A 15,798-nucleotide genomic window follows, 5' to 3' on the forward strand; every position below is an offset into this window, starting at 1 on the left:
GGCATCAAGCTGTCTCCTCTCAAGGGCGGGACACTTTGCAATCTTCACTCTCCCTCTACTACAGAGCCTCGTTTTTACTGTCACACGCACACACAGCAGTGTTTAGTGTGGCCCAGCAAGCGGCATGCTGATTTACAAAGCTGTGAGTGGACCGAGTTAAAGTGACTCAAGGTGTAAATGTTTCGGCTGTATATGGCAAATCCACAGAAGGTTTGCAGGTCTTTAGCACCTTTAATAGTTTGAGTCAATGTGCAGTGCGCACAGGTATTTTTTTGTACACGTCAATATCCTCAATTACACAGAATGCTTGGCAGACATGGAAAATGCTGATGAGTGTTAAGATGAGCTGAATCACAATAGACATAGAATATCTACGGTGCATATCGGGCCACATGACAACTTGGGTGGTGGAGGGGTTATGTATGTGCACGCATAATCAAGCCGTGGTTTGTAAATGTGTTTGGATAAAATCTGATCGTGCATACAAACTAATAATACGCAGCACTGATATCTGCTGTGTATTATTCAAATACTGTAAATAATTAATTTGCGGATTCACGTTCCTGATCATAATGTGCTGAAAACACATTTATCTGTACCATTTGGAGCATTAATCTCATCGCATGGCGTGTTTTTTTTTTAGCTCAATCAAATCTGTAAAGGACGAGAAAAAGCGATCATCACAGAGGAATAGCACAGGATGTAAAATGCATTAATGTGCACTGCTGCATGTCAGTAGGTCTCCTTTTCTCTCATTCATTTGTATGGTGAGGCAAGAGAAGCACAATGCACCCCTTCAGCAACATCTGACGGTTTTTGCATAATACACAAAGGCGTTGTAGCTCTTCACGCGCTTCTAGCTGCAGTGGAATACATTGTTTTCCCACAACTACAACACAATTATCCAGATTCCGCGAATGCTCTTCCAAGGAAATACAACAAAAAACACCCCTACGCTAAAAGCAAGCCGTGCTGTTTAGAGGAAAATTGAGTTTTGCGTGAAGTGGGAGTAAGGCACTAACATACACCATGACACTACATTGGAAAAATCTATTCCTATCTATTTTTTTTTATGAAGGGTGGCCACCAAAAGTTCAACAATATCGCATCACTTTTTATTCTCAAAACACAATTGTAGGTCGAATGAATATACACACTGGGGCCGGGTTTTTTTAATATCATGAAGCATTCTGAAACGTTGGTGTATATGCGTTTTTTTAAATATTTACTCACTGTGGATGGTGACTCAGTGGGAGAGTGGCAGATAGACAGAGTCTAGGATTGCTGAACCTTGGAAATGTATGGCCTCATTATAGTAAATAGAGCCAGAAAGCTCTTACAGCTCATTAGTCGTGCCTTGACATTTTCATGGTGGGAAGTCAGGCAGAACAATCCATGGGGCACCCAAGAAGTGTCGTTGTGTTTCTACCAAATATGTTTCTGTCTCTGTTGCCTGCGTTTTCACATTCAGCATGTGGGGATCGTTGAACACTGTTCAATAAAACAAAATTAATCATTATTCAACCCCTCCCACATTAGTGAGAACAATGACCAAGTTAAAACAAAGTATTCAACGTTTGAGACCAGATCATTGCCCGTACGTGATATTTTGCGTTGAAGTCGCACGCAACACATTTAGACTTTTTGATAACGCGGCACAAAAATAATTATTACACCGAACTATTTAGTCACTTAATTTAAATTGTAGTTGTGAACATAGATATGAAAGCTTTTGCCGTACATGTCAACCATAATATTTTGGCTTTTATTAAACCACTTTCTGTGATATATTGACAATAAAAACAACCTATATGTAGATTTATACACATTATTAATTTGGTGAAAGCAGAGCACAGAGGGAATTTATTTTACAGTTCATGAATACATTTAAATTGTAAATAACATAATACGAGTTTATTACCACCTAACATCTTTCAAAGGTATGTTGATGTGGCCTACGCATTGGCTAGTAAATTTTAACAAATTATAATGGAGATAGAGATGGACTGAGATATATTAATCTATTTTACATATACACTAATTCCCTGCAGGGGAAATAATGCACTTGAGATTTGGCAAGGCAGGGATACTAAATATGAAATTGTTCTAGAGCACGATTTTATCCACAATGCTGAGGTTATCACCAAAAATCCCCATGTTATCTAAGCGGAACATTTCCTCTCATTTGCACACCACACTGATCACTGTCAACAGGGTAAGATTTCCTTCGTTTTCTTCGAAAGAGTTAATCTAACGACCATGACTCTGATGCGTTTCTGAGGTTTGACACTATAACTCTCCATTTGGATGTACGCAAGCTGAGTGCTAAACTTTGCCGAGGACAATACATAAGTGTGATTGTGACAGTTTAATAAGAACTGTCATATTCAGATCCCCTCCTCCCCCAACCCTGCACTTGTTAAAAAACGACTCAACTTGAAGAATCCCAGGAGTTACTCTTTAAAACAGCGTAAATTGATCAATGAGGGAGCCAGCATGCTAGAACAATAACCTACGATACTAAAGAAGGGTTTCACAGGTTATTACAGGTGTGTGACATTAAATATAACTGTAAGAAGAAATGCCTGAAGCGACTTATTTTGATATTGCAAACGAAAAATACTAATATGATGTCTCGATTTTAAGCAGCAGCTATCATGAAATGGAAACACCTAGTTAAGAATATTTACTGCAAACCATAACATAATTTTTACTTATGAATACATATTTTTTACATACTTAAAACCTTTCATGCAACATAGTTTGCTTAAATGTTAAGCAAAATAGTCATTGTAATTGCATCATGTACATGAAAAAAATGCACATGTATATTAAGTTCATATTTTTATTCTTGACTTAAAGCTTTCGTGACTGCAGGAATTCATATTCTTTGAGGCTTTCGGTAAAGTTACGTAGAGCAAAAAAATATAACAAAAAACTACGACGTTTCGATCGCAACACAAGCAATCGTCATTGTAGTATTTTGTAAAAAAAAAAATTCTATATGACTTTACCGAAAGACCCAAAGAATACGAAAAGTTGATGTAATATGTTTTTGTATATATTATCGAATTTTTGTTGCCAATGGACACTGCTCAATTTTTTTTCACCCATGAGCAGTGGAAAAATATGATCGTGCAATTTTTGTTGCCAATGGACACTGCTCCATTTTTAAAACCTTTATATTAAGTTCACTTGCGCGCTTGCTTTCTTACGACCGTGCAAATCTTTCGGTCGTTTTTAACCCACTTCCCGTGATCCAATCGAGCTGACATTTTGCACACAGACTCGTTGTGCGTGACAATTTATTTTCGTGAATTTTTTTTCCATAACTTTACACTTTTTAGGAAAAACAAAAATTATATTTAATTACCAATTGCTTAATGGTGGCAGCCATTCATCTGACCATAGGTGGCAGCCATCTCAAGCCAGAGGACGAGAGGACTCTAGCCGCCACGCATATAAAGGATTTATGGTGAAAAACTTTGTTTTTACGGGTTAATTTTTTTTCACCCATGAGCAGTGGAAAAATATGATCGTGCATACCTGGAGGCGAAATATAATATTACAAAACACAACAATGTAAGTACGTAAATAAAGAAACACTTGGAAACTAAGGGTAGTGTTGATATCATTACAAAACAATTGCAAATTATATTACACTTTTAGAAAATTTGTTTTATAAATATTTTTCATGTTTTACCGTTAAAAAATAAACATTTCCCCAAAGTTAACACATTAAACAAAATTTGTGGCGTAACGAAAGCATTTTGTAAAAAATCTGTTGGAACAATGCCCCTTCAAGATGCTTCTTTCTGGCAAGATAAAATGCCTTCTGTCAATAACACCTCCGTCTTGGGACTCAAATGGATCTCACTCAAGCATTATAGCCTGCCTCATTATTCACCGCAAACTAATTAGTCAGACCGGAGGCGGTTAATTTTATCCTTTGTGAGAATGCATTCGGATACAATTAACGTCCGCCACTGCGAGTGTCTACGGCGGAGGAAATTGTTGTAAGGTCGCTGTGACCGAGACGCTCATACAAACTGACTGACAAACAGCGAAAAATGTAATTAACCAGAGCATGACTCAGAGGCCAATCAACATTTAACAACGTTAGTGCTCACGGGGTATGATCCCACTGGGCGTTTGCATTACTGATGGTTAATTTAATACCATTTCAGTGTGAATGTTGGTCATGATTTAGATACACAATTTTAAATTAAAAAGTACATATGTGTCACTTATGTGCAAACCCTATACGTAAAATTATTGTATTTTGGAAATTTACCAACGTACAATATGTGAACATCGCTAAAGTAAAGCTCTTCATGTAAGAATATATGAACACAGAACATAATTTAAACATATAATTTATTTAAAAGCTTATTTGGAACAAATTGTGGTGAAATAAAATTTGAAATGAAACCGGACTTCATAATTTCAGAAGACAAACACAATTTTACTTTTCACATTTCAGGTCTTTCTTCGCTGCAACAAACACGGTATACTAAATAGAATGCACACGTGCACGTGAAGTGCCATGTGTTGACCGCCTGGATGATATAAGACTTAATAATATACTGTATATTTTTTTAAATACCAAAGATAAAAAACGGGAAAGGGAAGTTTTAGGCCCTTCCAGATGCCGTTATACAAAGGAGGCATACGAGTCTTTTTTTGACAGAGTTTACTCATTTTACTATTTTGTTTGTTGTAGTACGGTGTAAGACTTATGGCCTTAATCTAAGTTATCTTGTGGTTGTTGTTGTTTGACTTGCATTCCACTGGGATTTTTGCACACAGCGTTGGTGTACGGTGCTTTTTTCTGCAATATTTTGCTGTCTTTTCTTGGATTTTCTGTTTGCACTTAGTCACATATTCACTTTAAGATGTTTTCTTGTTCATGTTTTTTGTTTGTTGCGGTTGCACCCGATTCAAGAGCCGAAATGGATCACAGGGCGATACCTAATAAATGAACTTGAACTAAGATCCTCCCTGGACCATCTTTCATGAAATATATATTTCTCTCCACACACTATACAATTGTATTCCGACTGTACAATTGACATAAAAGCACTCAGCGAATAATAGTCCTTTAAGGCACCGCCTACAGATTTCTACACAAACGGCAATACTCATACAATACAGCAAATTTACACAAACCAAATCGGTGAGATGCTGCAGCACTACCACTGGTGACTCTTCAATAAGCAGTGCTTACAGCCACAATGGATTGTGCAGACGAGTGGTTTGCTTGCAATCATCAAATGATGAATATGCTGCATACTTTGTACATAGAATTGGGATCCACATAAATGATTACAAATGTGATGCATGCAATGGCAATTCTGCAAAGGACACAGGATAACCTACTTTATCCCAGCTGTAACATTGACATCGAACCTAGGGTCGCAACACAACTGACCCAATAATCCAGCTTGATCGAATTTGATGTGTCAAGTGCACTGGTACCATTCACCAACTGACAATCACCAGTGTGGTGAAGTATGGTCAAACAACCCCCATGACTGACTGAATGGGAAGGCTTTTCATCAAAAAGTGCATTGACCAAGGGCTTTAATTTAGTGTTTTTATTGACGATAGAATTTATACAATTCTTAATAAACATTTTTACAAACTAGCCTTTTGCCCGTCCAAGGACGGGTGTATTGTAGTAAATCTGAAACTTGCAAGCGAAAAGCAGACCGCCACGTGATATTCATTGCATCAATGCGTGTGCCAATGTGTAAGGGCGCGGTGACACAGACCTATTTCATTTTAAGGTTATAATCCCTTGTTCATCGTGACGTCTTTTTTACTTTGATGTCTCAACAGCGTTACGGAGACCGCGTGACGTGAGGGTTCTGCCTTCGTAGTGAGGGTTGTGAGTTGACGCCGAGGAGGGGGGAGGAGGCGCCTCGCCCCCCCATGTGGAGTGACGTCACCCGCTAATTATTATTAATGAGGGGGGGTGTCCATTTGGAGGACGTCACCTGTTCATGATTATTAATGAGGGGGGCTGTTCGATGTGGAGTGACGTCACGCACGGGACACACAAGACATCCTTGGCTCATTTTCGTAGTAAATTTGCTCATCTGATAATGCAAACACTGTTAACAACTGCATTGGGACTGAACACAAACAAATGACAACGTTGCAATAATAATTGAGGAAGCATTTATACGAATCAATTCTGAATACTGTTAATAATATTTGTGATGTTAAAAACCAAATATAATACACCTTATAACCTTTACCATTGTCTCCAAAGGAAATTTGTCGTTTTTACACAACCTTTCACGCAACCTTTTGACAGGTCATGATCGACACGTTTTATATGTGTGCGTGTGTTACCTCCACTTTGCATTCAGACCACACTCCAAGCTGCCAGCGGTAGCAGGGTGTGACCGCACAGGGCTTGTTCTGCTCCATCTGAAGAGGGCAAGATCTGCCCTCACCGCGTGGTTCCTGCAGAACCCTTCGACTCCTGTGCGTCCAACCTGTATCCGCACACAAATGAAAATGTTCGCAGTAGTAGGGCGCGCTGTTGTTGCTGTGTGTGATCCCAATTGGGTGATTTGCGGGTAGATTTCAGCATCGGGATGTTTGGCCAATGCCATTTACAGTGTGTTTCATAGCAAGACAACGTGATTTGCATCGAGTATGTGTCACAATTAACCACGTTTTACTGTGAGATGCATATTAATGTGATATTTTTCCATTTTCATTAGTGTTATTTTACTTAACATGCTTTAAAATATGACCAATAAACCAGATAATATATTTTACCAAAACATAGTGCAACGAGCAAAGAGTACAGTGTGTCTTTGAAAACAAAGATGTTAAGGCACTTACAAATAAATACATAAAGCAAATTACTGACTTATTACATGTCCCCATATTACTCTCTCAATGAGCAACAACCCACCCTTCATTTGATATATGCCATTACGCAGAATTAATTATTCATGCACACCCGAGTCTTTTTCTTTTTGTTGAAAAGCCCATATATGCTTTTACCTCAACATAATTATCCACGGTTATTACACGCTCACTAAAACACAAAGACAAAAACATATTAAGACGCTCCGTATTGTCACCGAATGAGAATTGCATTTTTTTTAAGTTATGATTTTTTTTCTCAAAAAAATTCGTCATACATTTGAATGAACAGGACATTCTTATTAATGGTGTACAACGAGATAGGTGCTGAAACGCAGGGTGCTTCGCGTCACTAGACTCGCGAAGGACATTTTCCGTGCGGGTTGTGTTGTTTTTTTTTATGAGACCGTGACGTGGCGCACCATTGAGTCCACAGGTGTGGGAGCAGGAGGTCCAGGGGGACCACTCGGAGAGTTGGCAATTGAGGGAGCACTCCACCGAGCACGGATCACCCATGCCACGGGGTCGCTCCAAGCCCAGCTGTGCAACGACACAACGAAAGAACGAAGTATTCTTAGGTTTTTTCGGTAAAGTCACGTAGGTAAAAAAAATCAAAATTAATAAAAGTAAAATAAAAATAAAATACAGCAAGCGTGCTGTGACGATTCCACCTGAAGACGGAAGCTTGTGTTGCCTCCGAAACGTCGTGATTTTTATTTTATTTTTATTTTACTTTTATTAATTTAGATTTTTTTACCTACGTGACTTTACCGAAAAAAACTAAGAATATGAATACTTGCAGTCACGAAAGCTTCAAATCTAGAAATAACGGAGAATTAGGGGTGCTTTACAATCTGAGTGAAAATCTACACATCACCGTTGCTTGTGAACAAGCCCATGAGAAGTGAATTGGACAGAAATGTGGTTTTGGGGTATTGGACTGGTAGTACCCAGCCAGGAAACAAAGACAAGACATGTTCTGTATGAACTACACATACAACTACAGAAATAATGTCCGATGAAATATTCATAACAGTGTGCAAAATTGAAAGGAGGTGGACAAACGTTGTCATCTGCAGAACAACGTATTGTATGAGTATTGCCATCAATTGAAGGTCTTTATCTTCAATTAGGCATTAAATCTCATGCAGGCTTAAGTACTTGGCTAGCTTATGCAAGTTAAATTATTGCCCTATTGTTTGAACTACACAGCATAAAAACCTCACAGTATACCAACTATAATTTGATCAAATACATTCACTTAAAATGGTTAATCTTATAACCATTTTTTGCATCACACCATAAATTATTAAAACCATATTCTCAGTGCAGACTTATACCTTTCAATTTAAAGCTTTCGTGACTGCAGGGATTAATCTTCTTGGTTCTTTCGGTAAAGTCATAGTTGGTATACTGTGAGGTTTTTATGCTGTGTAGACAGACTTATACCTGTTCTGCTAGTGCAATCTAGTATTGGTTACTGAGATATTATGACCAATATTCTAACGTTTGTGTTCTCAACAAACTCAGTTATATTTTGCAATATATACTGATGACTAATAATGTCATTGGATCATTGGCATATGCAGAGTGGCTCAAAATACACGAAGAGGTTAGAATGCTTAGCTGGCACCACTTTAAATCCTGGATTCAATCCTGGCCACTGCTCAAGATCAAAACTATATTCTCAGGGAAGTAAATAGATGGTCAATGACTGCACACATATTACATGCAATTCTAAGTGTCATTTTGCTCAGTTCCAACTATGAGAATTAATACAATTTATCCCAAAAATCCCATGGGATATTTTGTGGGAAATTGCCTCTTACTTTGTACAGGATACAATAGCCACTTGGTTACCTCGAGGATTTTTTTGGACAAGTTTAAAGGCAAATTCTTTCTGTAGTAAGTTCTGTGACACTGTTTTGCAACAGTTTTGAAAATATTATTATTTTTCCCATGACTTGATGCCGATTGCCCAATCAGAATAAAATAGAATGAAAATAGCAAAATAAATTGCATTGTGTTTTATGATTGAAATGTTTGTTCCTTTCTGCTTTCATTTTAAATTACTCTTTGGGATTAAAAGCCACCTTCAAGGATAGAAACCCCTTTTAAAGTTACCTTGTGCCAATTTAAATATATTATAATTATATTTTTTGGCTCATGCTTTCACAGTAAAGTATTCTAAGAGTAATCATGGAAATGTAAAACCAAGACAAACAGTGCATACTCATATAGGTGCGCATATAAATATGGTGTATAATGTTGGAAATATTAAGACATTTGACAAGTATTCTGACAAACATGCACGAACTAAATACGGTTCACATTATCGGAAACATTGCATGCAGTGCTGACTAACGATAAAAACAAGCTCATTAGAATGGCAGACATAAATTAGACTAAGCGAGCGACACTTATGCTTCACATTGGCGCATCCTGGTCCATTGCATGACAGCATGGAGCCCGTCTGCCACGGTGTGGGACAGTGATTTATGAAACATGATGAGCATTTTAATTGTCCATATTTGATATTAATCGCTGCGAGTTAACCATTCCATGGTCCCTATCAATGGTGTGTGTACAATGGCTAGGTGACATCCACCCACAACCCCCCCCCAAAAATATATAGATCCCCTTTTGCAAAGTCATTTCATGCAATTACATTTTATGTTCGGTGCTAGTTTGCGACCAATTGATATAGATTATGAAGAAAATAAAACAAAGCTTTAAGGCCATCTGCTTTCATAAAATAATCTTAGAGCACACACTTTAAGATGAAAAGTCCACTCCCACGTGAATTGCATCCAAAGTAATGCATATTCTCCGTGTAGGTGTTATACATCTGGTAGATCATTGAGTGATGTTGCTGCTGTTTTAGTGTAAAAAAAACCCTAAAATATCACTAATTACTTCGTAGAGCATTGTCACTGCAAGTTCTGTTGCCTCATACACAATCTAGACACACCATAAATAGTACATTATGTGAGCTATAAACAGGCTGTTGGGGGGCTCCCATGCGCTGTTTAAAAATCCCCCATGCGAAACAAATAATCTCTCACAATAAAACAAATCAACTCTTATGAAAACGTGAATTATACAGCGCTCACATTTTGTCGCCGTTAAAGCGAAATGCACGATGCGTGCCAGACATCTCCTGTCTCTTAATCCTTACATCAATCCAAAAAAGGTTGACCTTGTACAAGGGGAACCCTGACAATTATTTCCGCAATAAAATTATTTCGTACACGTCCCGATGTTGGCTACAGTTCTACAATACAACTGTTGCAGACAGCCCCTTACGCATGAGCTGATGATATGGTTTTCAAGCTGCTATTTTGCGCAGCGAGAGTTTGAGTCATTTTTGTTCACGCTCAGGTTAAAAAACATTTGAACAGCAACAACGCATTTTGCATTGGTTGAAACAATGTTTGAAAAAACAAGGTGTTCGAAGGCAAAGGTAGATTGTGGACAGATACCAATCTCTGAAAAGTTTAATATTAATTGTCTGTCTCTCTTGATCATTGGCTTCTTGCTTGGTTCCTTGATTTTCTTCTAAATTGCAAAGCTTTTTGTAACCAATCTCAGCACAAAATAAATGTACTGTTATCCAACATAGAATGCTCTACAATCCAGTATACGTACACACTATGTTCTGGCTAGTGGAGAGGCTTAGGGACAATTTCATGCATCAAACTGATATGTCCGCACAAGTCTGAAACGTGCAAAAATAACAATTGTTGCCTAACTTAGAGCAAATAATCTCAAGTACATGTATACGTGTACTTTTTTTAAATCCAGTTAATTAGCATTTTACTCTTAAAAACTGCAAATGGAAGCAGAGCAGCAGAGTAATCTGCTGATAGCAAAGAATTTAGAAGGAAATTCCACGTGACTTTGATAAAACTCATTCCTGCGGAGGGAGCTGGTAGGAACGTTGGGTTGCTCGGTCAATGGCCAGGGTCAACGGCGGCGTGGTGTATTCCGCAAATATGCCCGACTGTGAGGGCGGGCACAAGCCGGCGTGAGTAGGTTAAATGTTGAGTTTTATAAGGGCACCACGGGGTGACCAGCCCATCCCCACCCAGCCCCACCCCTCCTACCCCCTACCCAGCCCCACCCTCCCCACCCAGCCCAACCCTCCCCACCCAGCCCCTCCCCACCCTCCCCTCCCCACCCAGCCCCTCCCTCCCCACTCAGCCCCTCCCTGCACGATGGACAGACGGACACAATAATCTCCTGTGGGCTGGTGTAACCAGGAAGTTCCTACCAGTAAAAAAATATATCTTTTTATAAGGTATTCTTCACATACCTTGTCTATAGGTTTATATAATAAAATCATCTCGAAACTTTAAGCTGATAGCACCAATAACTCATCAAATGGAACTCAACTAGGAGTCATATTTTTAATGCAGAATGTGTTACATGGTGCAAGTCATATTTGCGACAACAACAACAAACATATTTGTGATTATACATCATGTGTGATGTTTAAATTGTTTCAGAAAATACAACAGCCATTTGCTTTTATGGAAGGTATGCAATCATTGGCATACTTTGTACATTGAATTAGGTACTGATGTCGTTGGGAAACAGTAAGCTTTGTGTAAATGTGATTTTGTAAAAAAAAAAAGAAGCTATTTAATATGACAATTACTACAATAATTATATTTAGTGTATATGAATGAAGCTAATCTTAATTACTTTTGTCTTTGTTGATTACACATAATTGTTGTGTTTTTAATGTCATCAAGGCAAACATTTAACTTCATAAGGTTTGGCAAAGTAAAAGAGAAAATGTGTCTGTTGAGTTATTATCTCTACAAGGAAATTCAGCTACATTTTATATTTTAATTGTTAAATCTTCATAATTTCAAATATGAAGGTTGTAATATATTAACGAACCTCAAACGTTTCCTTGATGTGTTCAGATGATAACTGCATTGCCCTAAAGGCATTAGGATTTACACAAGCTACTTAAGGATCGCTGATTATTGCAATGAATTTAGCAGTACACATTTGTAAGTACAATATTAAACCCCCTCAAAAGTTGAAGTATAATGTCCATTCAGGCACATTACAATTTTCTGAAATATGTAGTTCGGTTCTCCAAAGAAACTTTAAGTATTTGCAATAGAATAATGTTCTACTTACTCTTAATTGCATCTTATGAATATGCATTGAAACACCAGGGCGTACATTTTATTCTCTTCCAATACAGTCAAATCAGTAGAATAGTGGGTAAAACAACCACAGATGTTGCTACTATAATAGCCCATAAATGTGTGTAACGCGCGTGACGTCACTCCACATGCCACACCCCCACCCCCGTCATTAATAATCAAATAATAAATGTTACACTCACGCTGAAGAAGGTCGAGGACAAGTATTTTTTTTCGCAAAGTCGCTTCAAATATGACGTTTCTTTACAGAAAGTGATGGTCAAAAATAAATCTACGCAGCACATTTCTACATCCGTGCGTGACGTCACTGCTAAAGAGGCCCCCCCCCCCATCCTCATTAATAATCATGAGCGGGTGGATTCTTACACTCCCCCAGGTCGAGCGGAGAAACATTTTTTACGCAAATTCGCTTAAAATTTTACATTTCTTTACTGACATTTTATCAAGTAAATTATTCTACGCTGCAACAAAGTGCTTTTGGTATCTTTATTTATTTCTTCAGCACTTGAAAGAAAAGGTAAGTCAAATGTTTGCTTCTAAATTATGATAAAATATATACATTTCTCCGTGATTTTCCAGATATTGTATCGAATTCAAATTTATTTCAACCCCAGCGAGTGAAAGCAGAAGAAAATAAAGTATCAGAGCAGTGATTTAGAACTAATTGAAGGTGAGTTAAATACAGTGCTACAGTGACATGAAGTCACATGTTTTATGACATCGTTTTGTGCAAGATTCACTGCCATTAAATTTACACAAGATACAATAGTACTCTGATAAATGTTTTTGTAACTTTAATGGTTATGTTTGGTCTGTTTATAATTGAAAACTTACTTCTAACAGTATCAGCAGTCTACTTTCTTCACTCTTCGCTATCAATCGTCCATCGGGGAAGAAACATTTGTCAGTTCAAAGCTTCAGGTGAGTTCAAAGCAGTGCTAAAGTTACGTGAAGTGTTTATTCAACTTATTTTGAGACACATATTGCTTGCTATTTTAAAATTGCCGTGCTCAAATTATTACAACTCTGACTCGATCGTGTCGGAAGATCCTGAGGACGCATTTAATTACCCTCCAGAATTTTTCCACGATCTTCAGGAATGCCGCCACACACATTGGCACACACACACATTGGCACTGAAGACAGTCGTTATCATCATGCTGCTGCGAAATCTGAACCCGAAGAACGGTCTTTGCAATGGAACGCCTTTGATGGTCAAATCATTACAAGATAACTTCATCACCGCAGAGATTGTGTCGGAATGCAACCGAGGCGAAATCGTCTTCATCCCGAGAATCGACCCAGCTCCAAGTCCCGTCATTCTTCTTTTCGTACTGAAACGACGACAAATTCCGATAATTCCTGCGTATGCGATGACGATCAACAAGTCGCAGGGTCAGACTTTTGAAAATGTGGGTATTTATCTCCGTGAACCCGTATTTTCCCATGGACAGTTGTACGTAGCTCTGTCTCGATCTAAAAATCCTCAGCGGATCAAAGTGTTCATCAAGGATAGCCAACTGCAGGAAAAACCTTTTTTTAAGTAAAATTTTTGTATTTATAAATCTACTGTGCTGCGTAGATTTATTTTTTACCGTCACTTTCTGTAAAGAAACGTCATATTTGAAGCGACTTTGCGTAATAAATTATTTAATTCAGCTCGACCTTCCTTTGCGTTAGTGTAAAAATCCACCCACTCATGAATATTAATGAGGGGGGTGGGCCTCATGTGGAGTGACGTCACGCGCGGGACGCACAGACATTTCTGGGTGATTATCGTAGGTGATGGCCAAGCCTTGATGACTATTTTTTACCTACGTGACTTTACCGAAAGAACTAAGAGTATGAATCCTTGCAGTTACGAAAGCTTCAAATCTAGAATTATATTTACTTTGCAAAACACCAGAGCACTTGAAAGGTTCATATCAGTTTGCACTTTCGATTTAAAGCTTTCGTGACTGCAGGGATTTATCTTCTTGGTTCTTTCGGTAAAGTCACGTAGAAGGGAAGTAATAAAATAATAAAAATAAAACATAATAAAATAAAATAATTCTCACAACGTTTCGGCTACAATGCAAGCAGCCGTCTGCTTGCGTTGCACCTGAAGACGGCTGCTTGCATTGTAGCCGAAACGTCGTGAGAATTATTTTATTTTATGTTTTATTTTTATTATTGTATTCCCTTCTACGTGACTTTACCGAAAGAACCAAGAAGAGTTTGCACTTTGTTCAATCTACCTCCATGCGTCATTTAGGATCTGCTGGAAGTCAGCTTTCAACTCAGCATGGATGTAGCATTAATTAGGCAAAATTATGAACCTTTATTAATAATGCAGCAAATTTGAAGGAGTGTGCGAATTAAAATTTAAATCATTATTGTAATAAGGCAAATTTAATTAAAGTTGAATTTGCATGATCAAGTTTTAATGTAATATTGAAAATGGGAATCACTATTATTACGACTTTCCACTGTGTGTTTAAAAAGTTTACAAATATCTGTCTAGCCACTGACTTATTCACAATAGGCATATATTTATATTCTGATGTAAAACAGTACAGACTAATATACATTTCTTCATGTGTAATTATACCTGCCCGTAATCATAGCTGGGGTAAAATACTTTGTGCATTCCTACGCACAGTCTCAGTTGAATGCTACTAATAATAAAATAGGACGATAACAACATATAACACAAAGAAAATAAAACATTAATTACATACCGTATCAACCCATACGGCTTACCCAGGGAAATTAATTTTTTAGGCCCATACGGAGTACAGCCGTTTCAATACGGGCATTTTTTGTCTATTTGTGTTTCTCACTTGTGATGGGACTTTGTAGGATGAACGTTGAGATTTATGAGGGGCACGGGGTGACCAGTAAGGTCTGAATTGGTTTGTAATAAGGTAGGCACTAGTAAGGGGTTGACAGGTATGAAATTATAACAAAATATCGTACAATATATTGTGAATTTACATGCCTGGAGCTATTCACTTGTCTTTTAGAGGTGATATCATATATACCATGTTCTCATCGAGTAATAACGTGTTTCATATTAGATTTGTTTCAGGCCATGTAATAATCTGGCCAACTTTGTGTCGTCCAGACCTTCTACCACCTGACATTATATGAAATCGTCACGCATGCAAGTGTTTAGCGTGGCAATTATCGTATGAGCTCACGGCTAAGTTGAAGGAAATTTCTCACGATGTGTAATTGCTGAACACGTAATGAATATTGTAGGCAGGTAAATATATGAATAAGATATCTAATTGCTAAATTTTATTTTGAGACTTATTCTTTAACTTACTAGTGAGCTGACACAAACATAATTGTCACGTATGCATAGACACGTGACATTTTTTCCGCTATATCGGATGGAGGAGGGTCTTAATGAGACATTAAATCAGATAATTACCTGGACGAACCATAAACTCAACTATTAATGAAAATAATTGGCTGCAAAAACCTTCGTGTTAAGTGAAGCAGTCACCGAGCGTGCCTTTTGGAGGAGTCAGATGACATGTTACTACGGTTTTTTCGGTAAAGTCACGTAGGTAAAACATTAAAATTAATAAAAGTAAAATAAAATAAAAATCACGACGTTTCGGAGGCAACACAAGCTTCCGTCTTCAGGTGGAAACCGTCACAGCCCAACAGCTGTATCAAGTAAATTTATCGTGGCTGTGACGGTTCCACCTGAAGACGGAAGCTTGTGTTGCCT

General features: G+C 37.9%; 1 protein-coding gene across 1 annotated transcript in view; it reads right to left on the bottom strand.

Moving 5' to 3' along the window:
• The window catches only part of THSD7A (thrombospondin type 1 domain containing 7A), a 329,681-nt gene that overhangs the window by 21,487 nt on the left and 292,396 nt on the right, over positions 1 to 15,798 (bottom strand). Inside the window, 2 exon segments of the mRNA XM_061554639.1 lie at positions 6,361 to 6,506; positions 7,311 to 7,428. Coding sequence (XP_061410623.1) covers positions 6,361 to 6,506; positions 7,311 to 7,428 — 264 coding nt within the window.

The sequence above is a fragment of the Lethenteron reissneri genome, chromosome 20, assembly GCF_015708825.2.
Source record: "Lethenteron reissneri isolate LAM-NWPU_2019-01 chromosome 20, ASM1570882v1, whole genome shotgun sequence".
Classification (NCBI taxonomy): Eukaryota; Metazoa; Chordata; class Hyperoartia; order Petromyzontiformes; family Petromyzontidae; genus Lethenteron; species Lethenteron reissneri.